This window comes from Amblyomma mixtum, chromosome 1 (assembly GCF_055824585.1).
Source record: "Amblyomma mixtum isolate Tamu chromosome 1, ASM5582458v1, whole genome shotgun sequence".
Taxonomy (NCBI): domain Eukaryota; kingdom Metazoa; phylum Arthropoda; class Arachnida; order Ixodida; family Ixodidae; genus Amblyomma; species Amblyomma mixtum.
In genome coordinates, this window is record NC_143012.1 from 314,769,413 (window position 1) to 314,784,253 (window position 14,841).

At 48.1% G+C, this 14,841-nt stretch overlaps 1 protein-coding gene across 1 annotated transcript in view; it reads left to right on the forward strand.

The window, feature by feature from the left end:
• The first annotated feature begins 2,065 nt into the window (after window positions 1–2,065).
• The window catches only part of LOC149372524 (uncharacterized), a 20,052-nt gene continuing 7,276 nt past the window's right edge, over window positions 2,066–14,841 (forward strand). Inside the window, exons 1-6 of the mRNA XM_089582189.1 lie at window positions 2,066–2,246; window positions 4,179–4,322; window positions 5,552–6,646; window positions 7,381–7,530; window positions 10,643–11,041; window positions 12,134–12,277. Of these exons, the coding sequence (XP_089438315.1) occupies window positions 2,066–2,246; window positions 4,179–4,322; window positions 5,552–6,646; window positions 7,381–7,530; window positions 10,643–11,041; window positions 12,134–12,277 (2,113 nt within the window). The remainder of the gene's footprint in view (window positions 2,247–4,178; window positions 4,323–5,551; window positions 6,647–7,380; window positions 7,531–10,642; window positions 11,042–12,133; window positions 12,278–14,841) is intronic.

Genomic DNA, 14,841 nt, shown 5'->3' on the forward strand with positions numbered 1-14,841 from the left:
CTCACCTCAGTGGAAGCGTACGCCTGGCGTCAAATTCAAAGAAACCTTTCTAGATACCACAAAATCTGTACCATCCAATACCAAAACACCAGCTCTTTGGTGCAGCGCTAGTCCAACACTCTTTCATATATCATGCGGGTGCCAGGCTAAACTGCAAAATTTACGGGCATCGGACACGTCAGCCGAGCTGTGTGAGGTACAACTGACCGGGTTCATCACCTTGGAGAGCCAACGAGTGCTCGTCGAACTCATGCGCTCGTCGGCAGGGGTCACTGTGGTCCTGGACTGGAGACTCCAACTGCCAGCTCAGTCAACACCCTTTTTTTTTTTGGTCATTAAAAGTCTTTCTTCCTCCTCCTTAACAACCGTTATCTTCTTTCGACACACTACTCTATGTGCCTTGAGACCTGACGACTCAATCGACGCATCTACCTCCCGCCTTACAAACACCTTTCTTCGCCGGATGTCTACACGCTTCACTTAATCAGACTTTTGCTGTCCCCAGTCTCCAACATCTACATCGCCTCCACCCAATGCTATATATCAATGCATTTGTTGTTGTTGTGACTGAGAGAAGGATGAAGTGGAACTTGTACGGGCCTGCTACTGGCTCGAGCCAAGCCAGCACCGCTGCCACGTGCAGATAGAGGAGAGTTAAAAGATCAGAGGAAAGAGAAAAAGGAAAGAAAAGACGCGCGTCGCAGCAACAACTGCGTCCGCCGGAGCGGACGCTGCTCAAAAAGAAGCGGCCGAAGCCGCGCTCGCCGAAGCGAGAACAGATACTCCTTCTCAATGCATTGTTGTTGTTGTTGTTGTGACTGAGAGAAGGATGAAGAGGAAATTGCACGGGCCTGCTACTGGCTCGAGCCAAGCCACCACCGCTGCCACGTGCAAATAGAGGAGAGTTAAAAGATCAGAGGAAAGAGAAAAAGGAAAGAAAAGACGCGCGTCGCAGCAACAACTGCGTCCGCCGGAGCGGACGCTGCTCAAAAAGAAGCGGCCGAAGCCGCGCTCGCCGAAGCGAGAACAGATACCCATGGTGTGGCACCACCATTTATACTCTGCGACCCTCCTCCTCCCCTTTCCGCGCCTGTGCAGTAGACCACGGCGCGCCAGCTGCGTGTCGCGCATGCGCAGTCTCTTTCACGGTCGGAGGCGAGCAGCGTCGGCGCGTGTCGCCGGTAGCTGTGACGTCACTAAGCGACTCCTCTCGGTCGGAGGCGAGCGGCACGGCGCGCGGCGCATCAGCTGCACGGTTGTGTCCACACCGTGGTTGTGTCGTTACCCCGCTCCTCGCGCATGCGCACAAGTGGCGTCGAACGCCCACAGCGAAACGGCGAGACAGCGGGTAATGTAGCTCTCGCTACAAAACGCCATTCAATACGGCACCTCTTTCTCACTTCCTTCTTTCATTCCCATTTTCCTCCTTTCCCTTACGGCGCGGTTCCTGTATGTGAGACAAATATTGCGCCATTTCCTTTCCTCAAAAACCAATTTTCAATTTTTCATTCTTTTTATCGTTCGTCGCTTATTTTTAACACGACCCCGGGCGGCGGTCGCATTTCGATGGAGGTGAAAAGCCCATTTACTGTGCGATGTCAGCGCACGTTAGAGAACCCCAGGAGGTATAAATTATACAGAGCCCTCCACTACGGCCTCCCTCATAGCCTGAGTCGCTTTGGGACGTTAAACCCCATGGATCCTAACAAGCCCTGGAAATCTAATGCTGAACACCCATCGTCAAAATGTATCGCTACTGACTCAAGAAATAGTGCTCGTGTTTTAGTTTTAATCCTGCACAGTAGCGAGTTTATTTCTTCCGTATTCATTCTATTTTCAGCCCATTCCGCTTAGTGCACGTTTCCGAGTCCCCGCAGAAGCATCGAAAACAGCCCCCAGAAGAGTTGGCCTGATCCTGCCCAGCGCGCCGCTCATTCCCCCTTTCTGGCACCAGCCTACAGGTGTGTCGAGCAGCGAAACAGCTTCAATAGCACGCGATAAGAACACTCGTACCCTGCCTCCCATGAACTGCGCTCTTCGCTTTCGCGAGAGCCGCCGCTGAGACATGGACTCAGGCCGGAGCTGGACGGTCGCTTTTGCTTGTGCCTGGATCAACGTATTCACGTTCGCTGTCGTCCGATCGGGGGCCGTGATCTACGCGTCGCTGTTGAGTACCTTCCCGCTGATCACCAGGGAGCAGGCGTCGTGGCCCGTCAACTTGACCATCGCCTGCTTCTTCCTCGCAGGTGCGCCAACAGCCCACACGGCGAGTGCCAGTCGTGGCCGTATTGAGGGCGTGTACTCGGACACGCTTCTTAATGGCTTCCTGAGATTGTTTGGCTTTATGAGACCCTGTGGGCTCTCTTGCAGCGCCCGTTAAAAGAAATACCGATCACATAGGTTTGTTATAGGTCTGCAAGTTACTTACAAAATCTTGGCCTTGTTACGCTGCATACACTTCCTTGGCCCGCAAGGATTTAATAATTCTGATAAGTGCGGCATTAATGGCTGTTTTGATAATTGTGATGACGATGATGACGACGACGACGAATTTTAATGGTTTAAGGCTAGCTTTGGCGGAAGAGAGCCATGGTCCCCAGGGTGCTTTTCGTATACACAAGCTGTGGGTATGGGACACATTTTCCAACCTTTTCACTCCAGTGAAGCCGACCACCATGCCAGGGGAGAGCGTGTACCCGTTGTATTACCGGTGGGTACATGGCGGCACTGAGGATCGAACTTCGCACCTGCCTCATGCGATGCGGATGCTGAATCACTAAGGCCACCGCTGCGGTTTAAGGGCTGTTTTGTAATCAGGGATTTGAGAGCACGTCAGGCTTATCGCAAGCTTTCTGCAAGCAACCAATTTGTACTAATGTTTGGGTTCTAGGACGTCAAGAAAGGTCGCACTGGATTTAGCTGAACAACATTCGATGAGACATTAACATTGGTTTCAATGCCCGATATTGTCCTTGGTCATTAAGTGTGCAGATGACAAGAACGCGGATGAGCGCAAATGACGTCGTTACTCGATGGCCTCAACATGGTTGGCGAACTATCCAAGACATTCACTCACGCAGCGAAATCCCTACAGAGGCAATTCCTTCATTATGGCGCTTGATCGGCAAGTAAAGGCGACCACCCATACCCCCCTTCGTATCGGAACGGGACGACCTCAAAGAAGGAATGAATAACAACGTTCTATCGCAGTATGAAACTATACTACGGCTGAAAGACTATTCAAGCAAATTTACAGATTTTGTCGCTCTATCCGACTTCACATCTCTGGATATCCATTAGGACACTATAATCAACTTCGGCTGGTCAAATCCGCGTGCTACCTGCCCTGCCTCTGTTCGTCGCCTCTATTTTAAGCTTGAACAACCTTAATTGCCGTTTCCTCACCATTCCGCACCGATCTCTTTCGAACTCCCAATGTTGCACCTATCATTTCGTTTCCATTCAACACAGCAGTAATGGTGCTCGACTGCTGACTCTATAGACGCAGGTTCAATCCCGGCCGTGCAGCCACATTTTGGTGGAGGCAAAATGCTAGAAGCGCGTGCACTGCGCGATGCCAATGCACCTTAACAAACTGCCTGGAGGACAACGCAGCGAGCTATGGAAAAAAAAAATGATAGGTGTAATGTTAAGAGATCGGAAGCGGGTGGAGTGGGTGAGGGAACAAACATTGGTTAATGACATCCTAGTCGAAATCAAGACGAAGAAATGGGCTTGGGCAGGGCATGCAATGCGAAGGCAAGATAACCGTTGGTCCTTAGGGGTAACGGAGTTGATTCCAAGAGACGGCAAGCGCAGCAGGGGGCGGCAGAAAGTTAGGTTGGCGGAGGAGATTAAAAAGCTGGCAAAAGACAGTGTTACTTGGAGAGACATGGGAGAGGCCTTTGCCCTGCAATGGGCGTAGTCAGGCTGATGATGACGACCGCTGGGTCCAGCTTGGTGCATCCCAAACATTGCTCTTTTGAATGTCGATCCAGTGGCTTTTGCACACGCTAGTGCCGTGCCCACCCCTACGCGTAGCTCAAACCTCAGATCCAACACCACAGTGAACAGACCAATTTCTTGATGAAAGGAGATAGCGAAGAGCTGTGTGTATCGAAAGACCTGCCGGCATAACTACGCGTATATATGCGCAAGTCACTGGTATCTGCCCGCAGGCGCCATTGTGGGAGTCCTGGCAAGGTACATCGCCATCTGGAAGCTGACTTTGGTCGGATGCCTGGGTAGTTCGCTGGCTGTCTCCGCGTGTTTCTTTGCACAGTCCATCCTTTTCCTGAACGTCTTCCTAGGTTTTATCCATGGTGAGTGCGGCTCGTTTTCTTTTTTTTTTTATACATATAAATGGTATCGAGCCATTATTACTTGTTCCTTATTCCCTCCCGCCATGGTAGAAAGATGAGGAACTTTTCTATAAGAGAGTAAACTTTAAGAACAGCTCTTGACGTCAGCTTTCTCTGTGCGCTAAGAAAGCGATTTTTACCAGCATAGAAAATCACGAGGATACCAAAAAACAAAACTCGAGGTGTAAAAAGAGAAATAATGAGAACGATATTGGCAATTAAAGCTGCAATGAGGAAAAATTCATCCGATATTTATTCTTAGTAAAAATTAATTCTGCGTTTTCTTCTGGGTATGCCGACGTTTGTGCGGCTGCGAAAAGACGCGTTTATTGCTGAGAAAACCTGTTTCGAAACTTTCAAATTCGTTACGTCTGCACCGAATAAGGCTTCGTGATCTACATACATACATACATACATACATACATACATACATACATACATACATACATACATACATACATACATACATACATACATACATACATACATACATACATACATACATACATACATACATACATACATACATACATACATACATACATACATACATACATACATACATACATACATACATACATACATACATACATACATACATACATACATACATACATACATACATACATACATACATACACTGCCTAGGAGACAAGGCACCAGTGAAATATTTATTGAGCGACACAGGAAGTTATAGGTCAGGGAATGATATTTGTAGAAAGTTCAAAACGCCGGATCACCCCTTTATCTGCATTTCTTGTGTTTCTGTTAGCATTTGAAATGTGCCGTTCTGAGGAAGCGAGTGATGTTAGTGTGTTCTTGAGGAAGAGTAGCGGAAATTATTTACGCGTATATCGTCTCTCATTCGGGGCGCTCGACTTCCCTCCTCATGCAAGCGCTGGAAGACGAGTACGCTATTCGTGGCGCTTTTTTAATCGAAGTGCAGCCATGCTCAACTCCATGGCTGGCATCTTCCAACGCATATCTCTGCAAAATGCGACATCGGCCGGTGATGGCGACACTTGTATTTTATATTTCGTCATTTTCTAGCTTATTAGAGCTCCGTTTTCTGTGGCAGTAGCGTCTTTGTGATTTGGTTGGTGTAATCTGTCGATAACTTCAGTTTGTGTTCAGCGCTACACTAAAGCTTCATTAGTCATATTTCTTTCTTTTCTACCTCCCGAATGCAGGTACCTGCATCGCTGTGGTCGTCCTGTTCAACGTCTTGATTAACCAGCACTTCTGCAAGTACCGCGCGATGGCCTCCGGCATCGCCAACGCCGGTTTCTCACTCGGGTCGCTCGTCTTCCCTCCTGTCATACAAGCGCTGGAAGACGAGTACGGCATTCGTGGCGCCCTTCTAATCTCTGGAGCAGCCATCCTCAACTCCGCGGCTGGCGCCTTCTTCCAACGCACACCTCCTCCGCAAACTCAAATGGATGAAGCTGCGAAGACAGGCGTTTCGGTCAACGATTCAGAGTGCAAAAGTGCCGTTATCATACAAAGCCAGGATTTTGAAGAGACCCAATGTTCGAACTATTCGCATTGTAATGATGATCCAAGGATCCATTGCTGTGACGGCAATTTAGAACAGTGTTTCATGAAAGTTGAACCCGCAATAGAGGAAGAAAATCAAGCAGATGGCAGACATATTAGCAACGCGAAGGGAGAGATCGCAGGTGTTGACGGTGGCAATCCGTGCCGCTCAAGAGGAAACAATTGTTTTCAAGAAAAGCCAGGGAGCAGTACGGCACCTCTGCAGCGGAGCCTTGTCCAAAGGATCTTCTTGAACAAAGTTATTACAAAGCCCTGCCAAGGGTTCTTCCTGTCTTTCCTTTTCTTACCCAAGTTTTACCTCCTCCTATTTTCTTTCTCCACTGTTTACTTTAACATGGTGACGTACATGACTGTCGCCGTTGATTTTGGAGTGGACCTGGGCATTCCTGCATGGAATGCGGTGTACTTAATATCAATATACTCCGTTGCTGACATGCTGGCTCGTGCAGGCTCTGGCTGGATCACGGATCGGAACTACCTGCAGGAGAGCACTGTTATGTGGCTCCACTTCGCGCTGTGGGGCGCCTCGCTCTACCTGATGCCAATGTACAGCTCATACTCGTACCAAGTGGCCCTGTCGATCGTGTCGGGATTGTGCAACGGCGCAACTTTAATACTCATGCCTGTGCTTTTCATGAAACTGGTGGGGATCGAGAAGCTCAGTGTCTGCTTCGGAATCGGTACGTCGTTCGCGGGGCTGGTGGGTCTAGCAAGGCCGCTACTAATAGGTAAGCCGAGACAATCCATATGATTTTTGTTAGAGGCATGCTGGCGTGCCGGAGATGACTGCTTTGTTGCGGCCACTCGTAGACCCAGCTGTCTATGAATACTGGCCTCGGAATAGGTGTGTAATAAACTGATCATGAGCTCGAAATTAGGGACTGCTAGAGAAGGACCAACCTCTATGCTAATTCATTTTTTGGTGAAACACGACAAAGTGGGGAATTGGTAACCAATTGTGCTGTACCACAAAAAAAAAAAGATTTGTTTTCATCGAAGCAGCAACCGTCCCTTCTAACACACCATGCGGCAATAGACGGGGGGGGGGGGGGGGGGGGGGGGGGGGGGGGATTTATGAATAAAGTATAAAGGGTTCGTCTATTATGTTGGCAACATCACCTGCCATTTTTCTAAAACAAAAATTCTGTAACGTGGCCCCTTCGAAGCTTTCATAACAGCACTGAAGAGGCGACATGTAAAACCAGTCACACATTACCCCCTCATTTTTTTAAGCCATTTTAATTTTCTTTCTATATTTTTCTATCCCAAGCCGAATTCAAAGAGTTGTATTTGCGGAATTAGCATTGGATACAGCTTCCAAGTGATTCCTTCGGAGAAACGCTGTCATCTCTTCATCAAGCTCACTGTTATGTTTGAATTACGTTTATTTTATGTGCGAGTGTTGTAAGAACTCGTTTTTTAGGTATTTTCATAGCTTGTGCCATTTCTTTTTTTCTTGTAGGATTCTACAGGGATACTCACGGTGACTACGAGGGCTTGTTCCGTCTTGTGGGTGGAGTGACGATGTGCATCTCTCTACTGTGGTTCTTCTGTTACGTGAGGCAACGCTGCTTATCGCGAAAAAAGGAATTATATCAAGAAACCGCCCAAGGCTAACGAGCATGTGACTGACCGTTTCCAGAGTAAAGTCATTGCTTGCGCAGATGAGATTTCCTGCTCAGTCGTCTACTTCTGGCAACTCGCCGACGAGAGAGTGGTTCATGTTTCTGCTGTTGTGGATATTGTGAAAAAAAAAGGTCACTTTTTGACGCAAATATTTTTGCTATCGTCTGTCTTAAAAATCACAAATATTTACGAAAGGGAAACGACGACAAGGTGAGCCAAAATGTGGTAATCCCTGGCAGTTTTAGAGCATTTTACGGTGGCCTTTCTGTTGAATTCCATGCGGCAATTGATTTTCCTTTCCTCCAGCCACTTTAGCATATTTGTTGCCCGATGCAGCAATACCGACGTCGTACGTAAAATCTCAACGCACAAATAAATGGGCACCGTGTTTGTTGCAAAATCTCCTCGTGTTTGTTTATTCTTTGCTTCAAGTGTTAACCAAACGACTGTTTAGTCTTTGTAGTATCCCTTTCTCTTCATTGCGTGCCTTCACAGCTAAACAGTGCTGCGCCAGAATCACAAACTACCGGCCTGCGCCCTATACCGCAGGGTGAATTGCGTCAATAGGGGCTCTATACAGCAGTCCTTTATTTCTTACCTTTACCCGAAGGGAAAAAGAAAGCAAAAGCCAAGAAACCATACTCAGGCCGACAGCCTAGAATCCTGGATCACATGACCGAAGACGATACATTCTCATCATCGTCTAGCAGGTGAACGTTGTAAAGAATTCATTTTAAATTGCCCGCAGGCGGTCATGTGACTCAGGAGTCAAAGAAAACATACTGCGACTTCTAGAACTTCTACTAGTTTAATTACTATACTATTACTACTTGTACAGCTATAGCTATGGCAATTACAACAACCAGTATACCACTACCAATTGCACTGTGACGAAGAAGACTTCACCATGCACTTCGCAAAATGCGACAAATCCGCTGATCACTGCATGACAAGCTTAAAACTTTTCTCGGTAGTTGATCAACCACAAAGTGACTAATCATATTCAATATCAAGAATCGAGAAATACTCGACAGTACCCGTACACAGCAAACTTAGAGGAAGCAGGGACATAGGGAAGAAGGCTCCCGTGCAGGAGTCGAAACGTCAAGCGACTCATGTCATCCTTTATTTTGGTACGCGCCATATTGTTTTCAGCGGAGCACTGGGATAGTATGAAGCGTCGGCGATGGTTAGCAAAGGAGTTGTAGTTGCGCTTGGGAGGGAGAGGGGCAAAGTTCCGATTGATATATTGGAAGCAAGTTTCTGTGCGTTCTTAGTTTCACAAGCGCCTTTCGACTTAACCAGGGCGCCAGATTTTAAAAGGTCTCACACGGGTCATGGAAGTACACTTGTGAAAGTCTTGATTACTGATACTGCCAGGTAGAAGAGCAACTTGATAATTTTGATTTCAGCACGAATTCCTCACGGTTCCAGCGTAATCTTCATTTTACCATTTACAGGTTTTTATTTTTTAAACTGTGGCATATGCGTCGGTGTGGTCTGCGCAGGTGAGCTGTACAGCAAGGCGAACATTATGCTCCTGGCATGGATCAATAATTAGACGAATAATTGGCTAAATGAACTAATTTCTTCTATTTTTCATTTTATGCGACAAGGTTATATTGCGAAATTCAAAGCCGTCGGCATCCAATGTGGAATCTATTTTTTTTTTCTCGATCGGAGGTTTGGTTGGAAATATTGACCGTCGAATATACGCACTTGAAAGATCGTTATGTTGGCCCCGCCGCGGTGGCTCAGTGGTTACGGCGCTCGGCTGCTGACCCGAAAGACGCGGGTTCGATCCCGGCCGCGGCGGCTGAATTTCGATGAAGACGAAATTCTAGAGGCCCGTGCACTGTGCGATGTCAGTGCACGTTAAAGATCCCCAGGTGGTCGAAATTTCCGGAGCCCTTCACTACGGCGTCCCTCATAGCCTGAGTCGCTTCGGGACGTTAAACTCCAATAAACAATAAACCATACTGTTATGTCGGCTTTCTCGAATTGCAAATTTATAAAACTGTCATGCCGCGCTTTGTATCATCAGAGAAATCAAGTTAACTTCCGCAGCATCAAATACGCACACGGTATCTGTATTTCATGCTTAAGAAATACGATAAACGCGATTTTACAAAGATGCAGTGCAGTCAAGCCAACTCAACAAGCTTTCAAATAGCTATCTTTGACGTTCAATATTTCTAACCACATTGCCGATTCGAAAATGTAAAAGCAGGACACACATTCGATGTTGAATGTCTTCAATTTCGCAATATTGCGTTGTCTCCAAAATTCAAAAATAAAAATGTTGATTGCTTATTTTTTGTTAACTAATTGCCTAATTACTGACTCATATCAAGTAATTCCCGCCATGCTGTACAATCCACATGCACAGGTCGCACCGACGTCTCACAGTTTTTAAAATAAAAATCGGTGAACGTTTAATCACCCTGGATGGCCAGGCCTTACGTCTTCTTGCTGACGTTGAAACGGTACGGCCGAATACCAGGGGTCGCCTCTAACCCCTCTTACATTTACATTTGAAGGAATGGCGTGTAGTACATTGCTATACCTCAGCCTGCGCCGTTGACACGATTATGTGTCATTGCGATAGCGACATGGTGTTTTATAAATTAAGCTATAGCCGGCGGATACATGCTCGCGGGCTTAATTTTTTGGATGTTGCCTTCTTTTGAGTTTTTGATCGCACGTTTTGTAGAATAATTCAAGAAGCTGCTGTCATCTTCAACTAGTCTGCATCTGTGGAGTTCATTTATGAAGAGCGTGATGATCTTGGTAATGATAGTGAACTGAGACGCAAACATAGAGCAAAATTCAATCGAAGCAACGTACAGGGATGCTCTTTCAAGTCCTTTTCTTTCTTCATTTCCAGCGAAGAGGGGGGAGGGGGGGGGGGGGGGGGGGGGCTTTTGCTGAATTGGGTCGTTGGTAAGTTGAGCGCAAAGGGGAGCGATTTTACTTTCGCAATGCATTTTTTGAACTTCGACCCAAAACTGGGAGCCAGTGCAGCTTTCCAGTGGAAACTTTCTCGCTTTCAAAACGGTCTCCACTCTTATTTCGTTTAAATGCGCCCTTGTTTACAGCGCAGATCTCGGCAATGGGGTCCAAAGCAGTGCTCGGAACGGTTGTCCCAGTTCTGTCCCTCGGAACTAGCTCTAAGAGCAGCGCGCTCATTCGCGCCCCTCCGCAAAAGGGTGAAGCAACAAAACATCCACTTCAATGGCCCTCGATAAGCGGCATCGCACCTTGCCCTTCACGTACCTCCTTCAGACTGCGTTTTGCTGTCGCAGCGGACAACGGAGGCATGGATTCGGCTCGAAGTTGGGCGGTAGCAGCGGCCTGTGCCTGGATCAACTTCTTTACGTTCGCTGTGGTCCGCTCGGCCGCTGTGGTATTTGCATCTTTGCTTCGGACCTTCCCGGTGACCAGAGAGCAGGCGTCGTGGCCCGTTAACCTGACCGTTGCCTGTGCCTTCTTCTCAGGTGCTTCCGCGACACTCGACAAGTACACTATTCGGGATTGAGTGGGGACTGTACGAACGCAGACGCGCGCATTCGCAGTTGTTTCGTGAGTGGATGAAGCCATGCTGATTTTGTGGAGTGCGCTCTAGCTTGTTTATCTCAGAAGGCGGCCACTCCCAAAATCACGGAAGGACCAGCTTCTGCAACTTTTTGATGTTTAATTATGTGGGAAGTTTTATATCTTTGAACTACGTGCTTTTCCATGGCCATCAAGGGCCGAGTTTTGCGATAGTATGCACTATTACATTGCCAGTTTGTTCAAGGTCAATAACTACCTGGATATCAAATAGCGAATAAGTTTGCGCATGCAAGCAGTTTGTACTCCCAGAAATCTGTTCACTGAGCAACATCTTAAAAATTTCCGCAGTAAGACAGAATGATTATTTCTCAGGGCTATGCGCACGGAAGAACACCTAAATGACACTTTCTCAAGAGAGAAAAAAAGTTTTCAATAAGTTTACTTTTCTTACATCGCAATATCAGATAATTCTGAAAACTAAATAGCTCAAATGTTATGAGGCACCTGTTTTGCGGCCTGTGTATGGTGACGGTATTAACGGACAACATATCTCTTAATCGGCTAGTTGGTTGATCGTTTGAGTCTAGCGCCTGTCATGTCTTTCTCCTCTTGTCTTCGTCTGAATGAGCTAGTCAAGATGCCTCACAAGACACCGCAGCTTTATAATTTCGTTTTTTTTCCAAGAATTCCAGGAGCGTCCAGGAAATCTGAGGTGGACTGTTAACTAATGTCCTAAGGAAATGTCTTAAATATAGTTGTTCACTAAAAAATGAAGAATGAGCGTGAATTTTAACCACGTCTCCCAGTGAACTTATGCATACGTTTATGTGCGACGAGGTTTGCGCAATCCGTCGCTGCCGTTGCTCATTGAAACGGTTTCCACCAAAAAGTCCTGTCCAGAACTTCGTTAATTTTGCGGCCTTGTCCCCCAAAAGCTCTGCCATTTTCGGTGTAATGCTTGGCTGAGATAGCCTTGCCTGAGCTGTGGAGAAAGATATCTGACCGCATCAGAGGGACATTATGCACTGCCGCAGGCACATTGGCGGGAGTCCTCGCCAGGCACATCGCCATCTGGAAGCTGAACTTATTCGGATGCCTCGGAGGTTCACTGGCTGTCGCAGCTTGCTTCTTCGCGCCATCTATTCTCTTCCTGAACCTCTTCCTTGGCGTCATACAAGGTGCGTGCTGTTTTTAATGCGATAGGATTAGAACCCCCATAAAGGAAAAATCTCTCCGTGCTTCCATCCCTCCTCCTGAAGCCTCAGTTGGGAGGTGGTAATCTGAATAGAGGGAAATCATCCTTTCCACTTTTGGAGTAGAATGGAGAGGATGAGGGAAAATTAAGAGAGGAAGGGAGGTGACGGGTGTCGGAAAGTGGAGAGGGGTTGCGGCGTGAACAGCGTGACTGACGGATTGGATCACGTCACCCACTCTCAGGGTATGAACCCGTCAACGTCAGCGGCTGCGCCGTCCAGCGGGGACACTATACCACACCAATCACATTGATAGTTTATAATTTTTGAACCGAAGGCTTCACTAAAGGGCCTCGGGCTTTCTTCGCGGTGCTGGCGGTTTTCACCTTCATTTGACTTTCAGATAAAGCAAAGGAAAGGAAAGTGCCTAACTGGCCCAGTGGGACAGTGGACACCTAAGTCGCGCTTTAAGCTACGATAGCGATGAAGGGTGGCAGCTTTGAAAGCAAAGGAAAGGCGCATAACTGGCCCCCTGGGACAGTGGTGGTGGTGGTGGTGGAAACTTTTATTGCCAATGATGTAAATCGTGAGGGCGAAGCCCCCTACATGGCACTTGGGTGCCTCCTCAATGTGAGGAGGAGGCACCCTTACAACGCGAAGGATAACCCCTGGAGCGCAATCCTACTGTGAGCGCTGGAGATGATCCGGCGCTGGTCTTGAGCGGACGAGCTGGTCAGAAGAGACTCCCAGTAAGACTCCGCCGCGGTTGGTAATGGGGGATGAGGGAAGGTGGGGCATGTGAGGAGGGTGTGTAAGAAGTCTCCTGGTTTGCCGCAAAGTTTGCATGATGACGGGAATTGGTCTGGGTATCGGGCATGCAGCAGTATTGGGTATAAAGCAGTTCGGGTTTGTAGTTGTCGCCAATGTGCAGCCTGTGGTATGGTGAGGGATGGAGCTGGGGGTGCGTATTCCCTTCGTTTGTCTCGGTAGTACGAGAGAATATCACGGAAGGAGAGCAGGCGCTCCGAGGCTCGTAGAGGGGGCTCGACTCCTGCCCGTAATGTGAGACCTCGGGCTAGGGAATGAGCCTCCTCGTTGCCAGGGAGGCCAGCATGTGCTGGCGTCCAGATGAGGGTGATGAGGCGCCGGGGCTGCCAGAAACGTAGTAAACGAGCAGCGGTGCTGGATATCTAGCCCTTCGCATAATTTAAAATTGCAGATTTGGAATGGACACCTCAGTCGCGCTTTAAGTGACGAAACTGATGAAGAGCAGCAGTTTCGAAAGCAAAGGAAAGGCTCTTAACTGGCCCCCTGGGACAGTGGGCACGTATATAGTCATGCTTTAAGCTATGTGGCGGTAGTGACAGATGTGCGCTGCATGCGTTCACATTGACAACAACGCGGTGCAGAAGCCACAGGCCGTCGGTGTTCATTGAGTTCATTGGCGTTGGCGTTGGCATCTTTTTAGACTCCGATGATTTTAAGCAAAGGAAGTGCGCATAACTGGCTCCCTGGGTCAGCGGATGCCTGAATTGCGCTTTGAGGTACGTGGGGTGGTGAGAGAGAGAGAGATATGTGTCCTGCTTGCGTTAGCGCTGACAACGTTGTGGCAGGCACGCAGCACTGCAGGAATAGGCCGCAGCGTTCACTGGGCGAGCAAACTCTCGCGATAACCAATTAACTGCCACCTGCCTGGGTGGCCACAACGCAAGGTACTAACCACTATACGATCACGGCTGCCCGGGAAGGACGATCGGACAAAATTCGCACACCAAACAAGGGAACACCCCAAGGGTCAGTTATCTCACCCTTACTCTTCAACATAGCTATGATAGGCCTAGCTCGAAAACTAGAGAACATCGAAGGCATCAGGCATGCAATGTATGCTGACGATATAACAGTCTGGACAAACACGGGCTGTCTCGGAGAGAAGGAAGAAAGGCTACAGCAAGCGGCCTCTTGTGTAGAGCAATACCTCGCAGAAAGAGGACTCGCATGCTCGACCGAGAAATCGGAACTGCTGAGAGTCTGGAGAGGCAAGCAAAACCGGACCGTCCCAACCAACGAAGACCTAAAACTCAACGTCTGCCTAGAAGGGACACCCATACCCGAAAAGACAACAATAAGAATTTTGGGCATGTGGGTTCAATCCAACCAGCGCAGTACTCACACTTTTACATTACTGAAAGCAGCAACGCTACAAGTCGCACGCATGATCACCCGCATCACCAACAGGCGACATGGCATGCGTGAAGAGGACACACTAAAACTAGTAAGAAGCCTAGTAGTTAGTCGAATCACGTACAGCCTACCCTACCAGTGCCTCAACAAAAACGAAATACAACAAGCGGATGCCCTGCTACGCAAAGCGTATAAGACAGCCCTCCGACTACCACGCTACACGTCTACAGAAAAACTCATGGCCCTGGGATTACACAACACCTTTGAGGAGCTACGAGAGGCGCAGCTTGAGTCGCAAAAACTCAGGCTGTTGCAAACAACGACTGGAAGAGCGCTCCTGCAGAGGCTCGGATACCGCGAGCAGATGC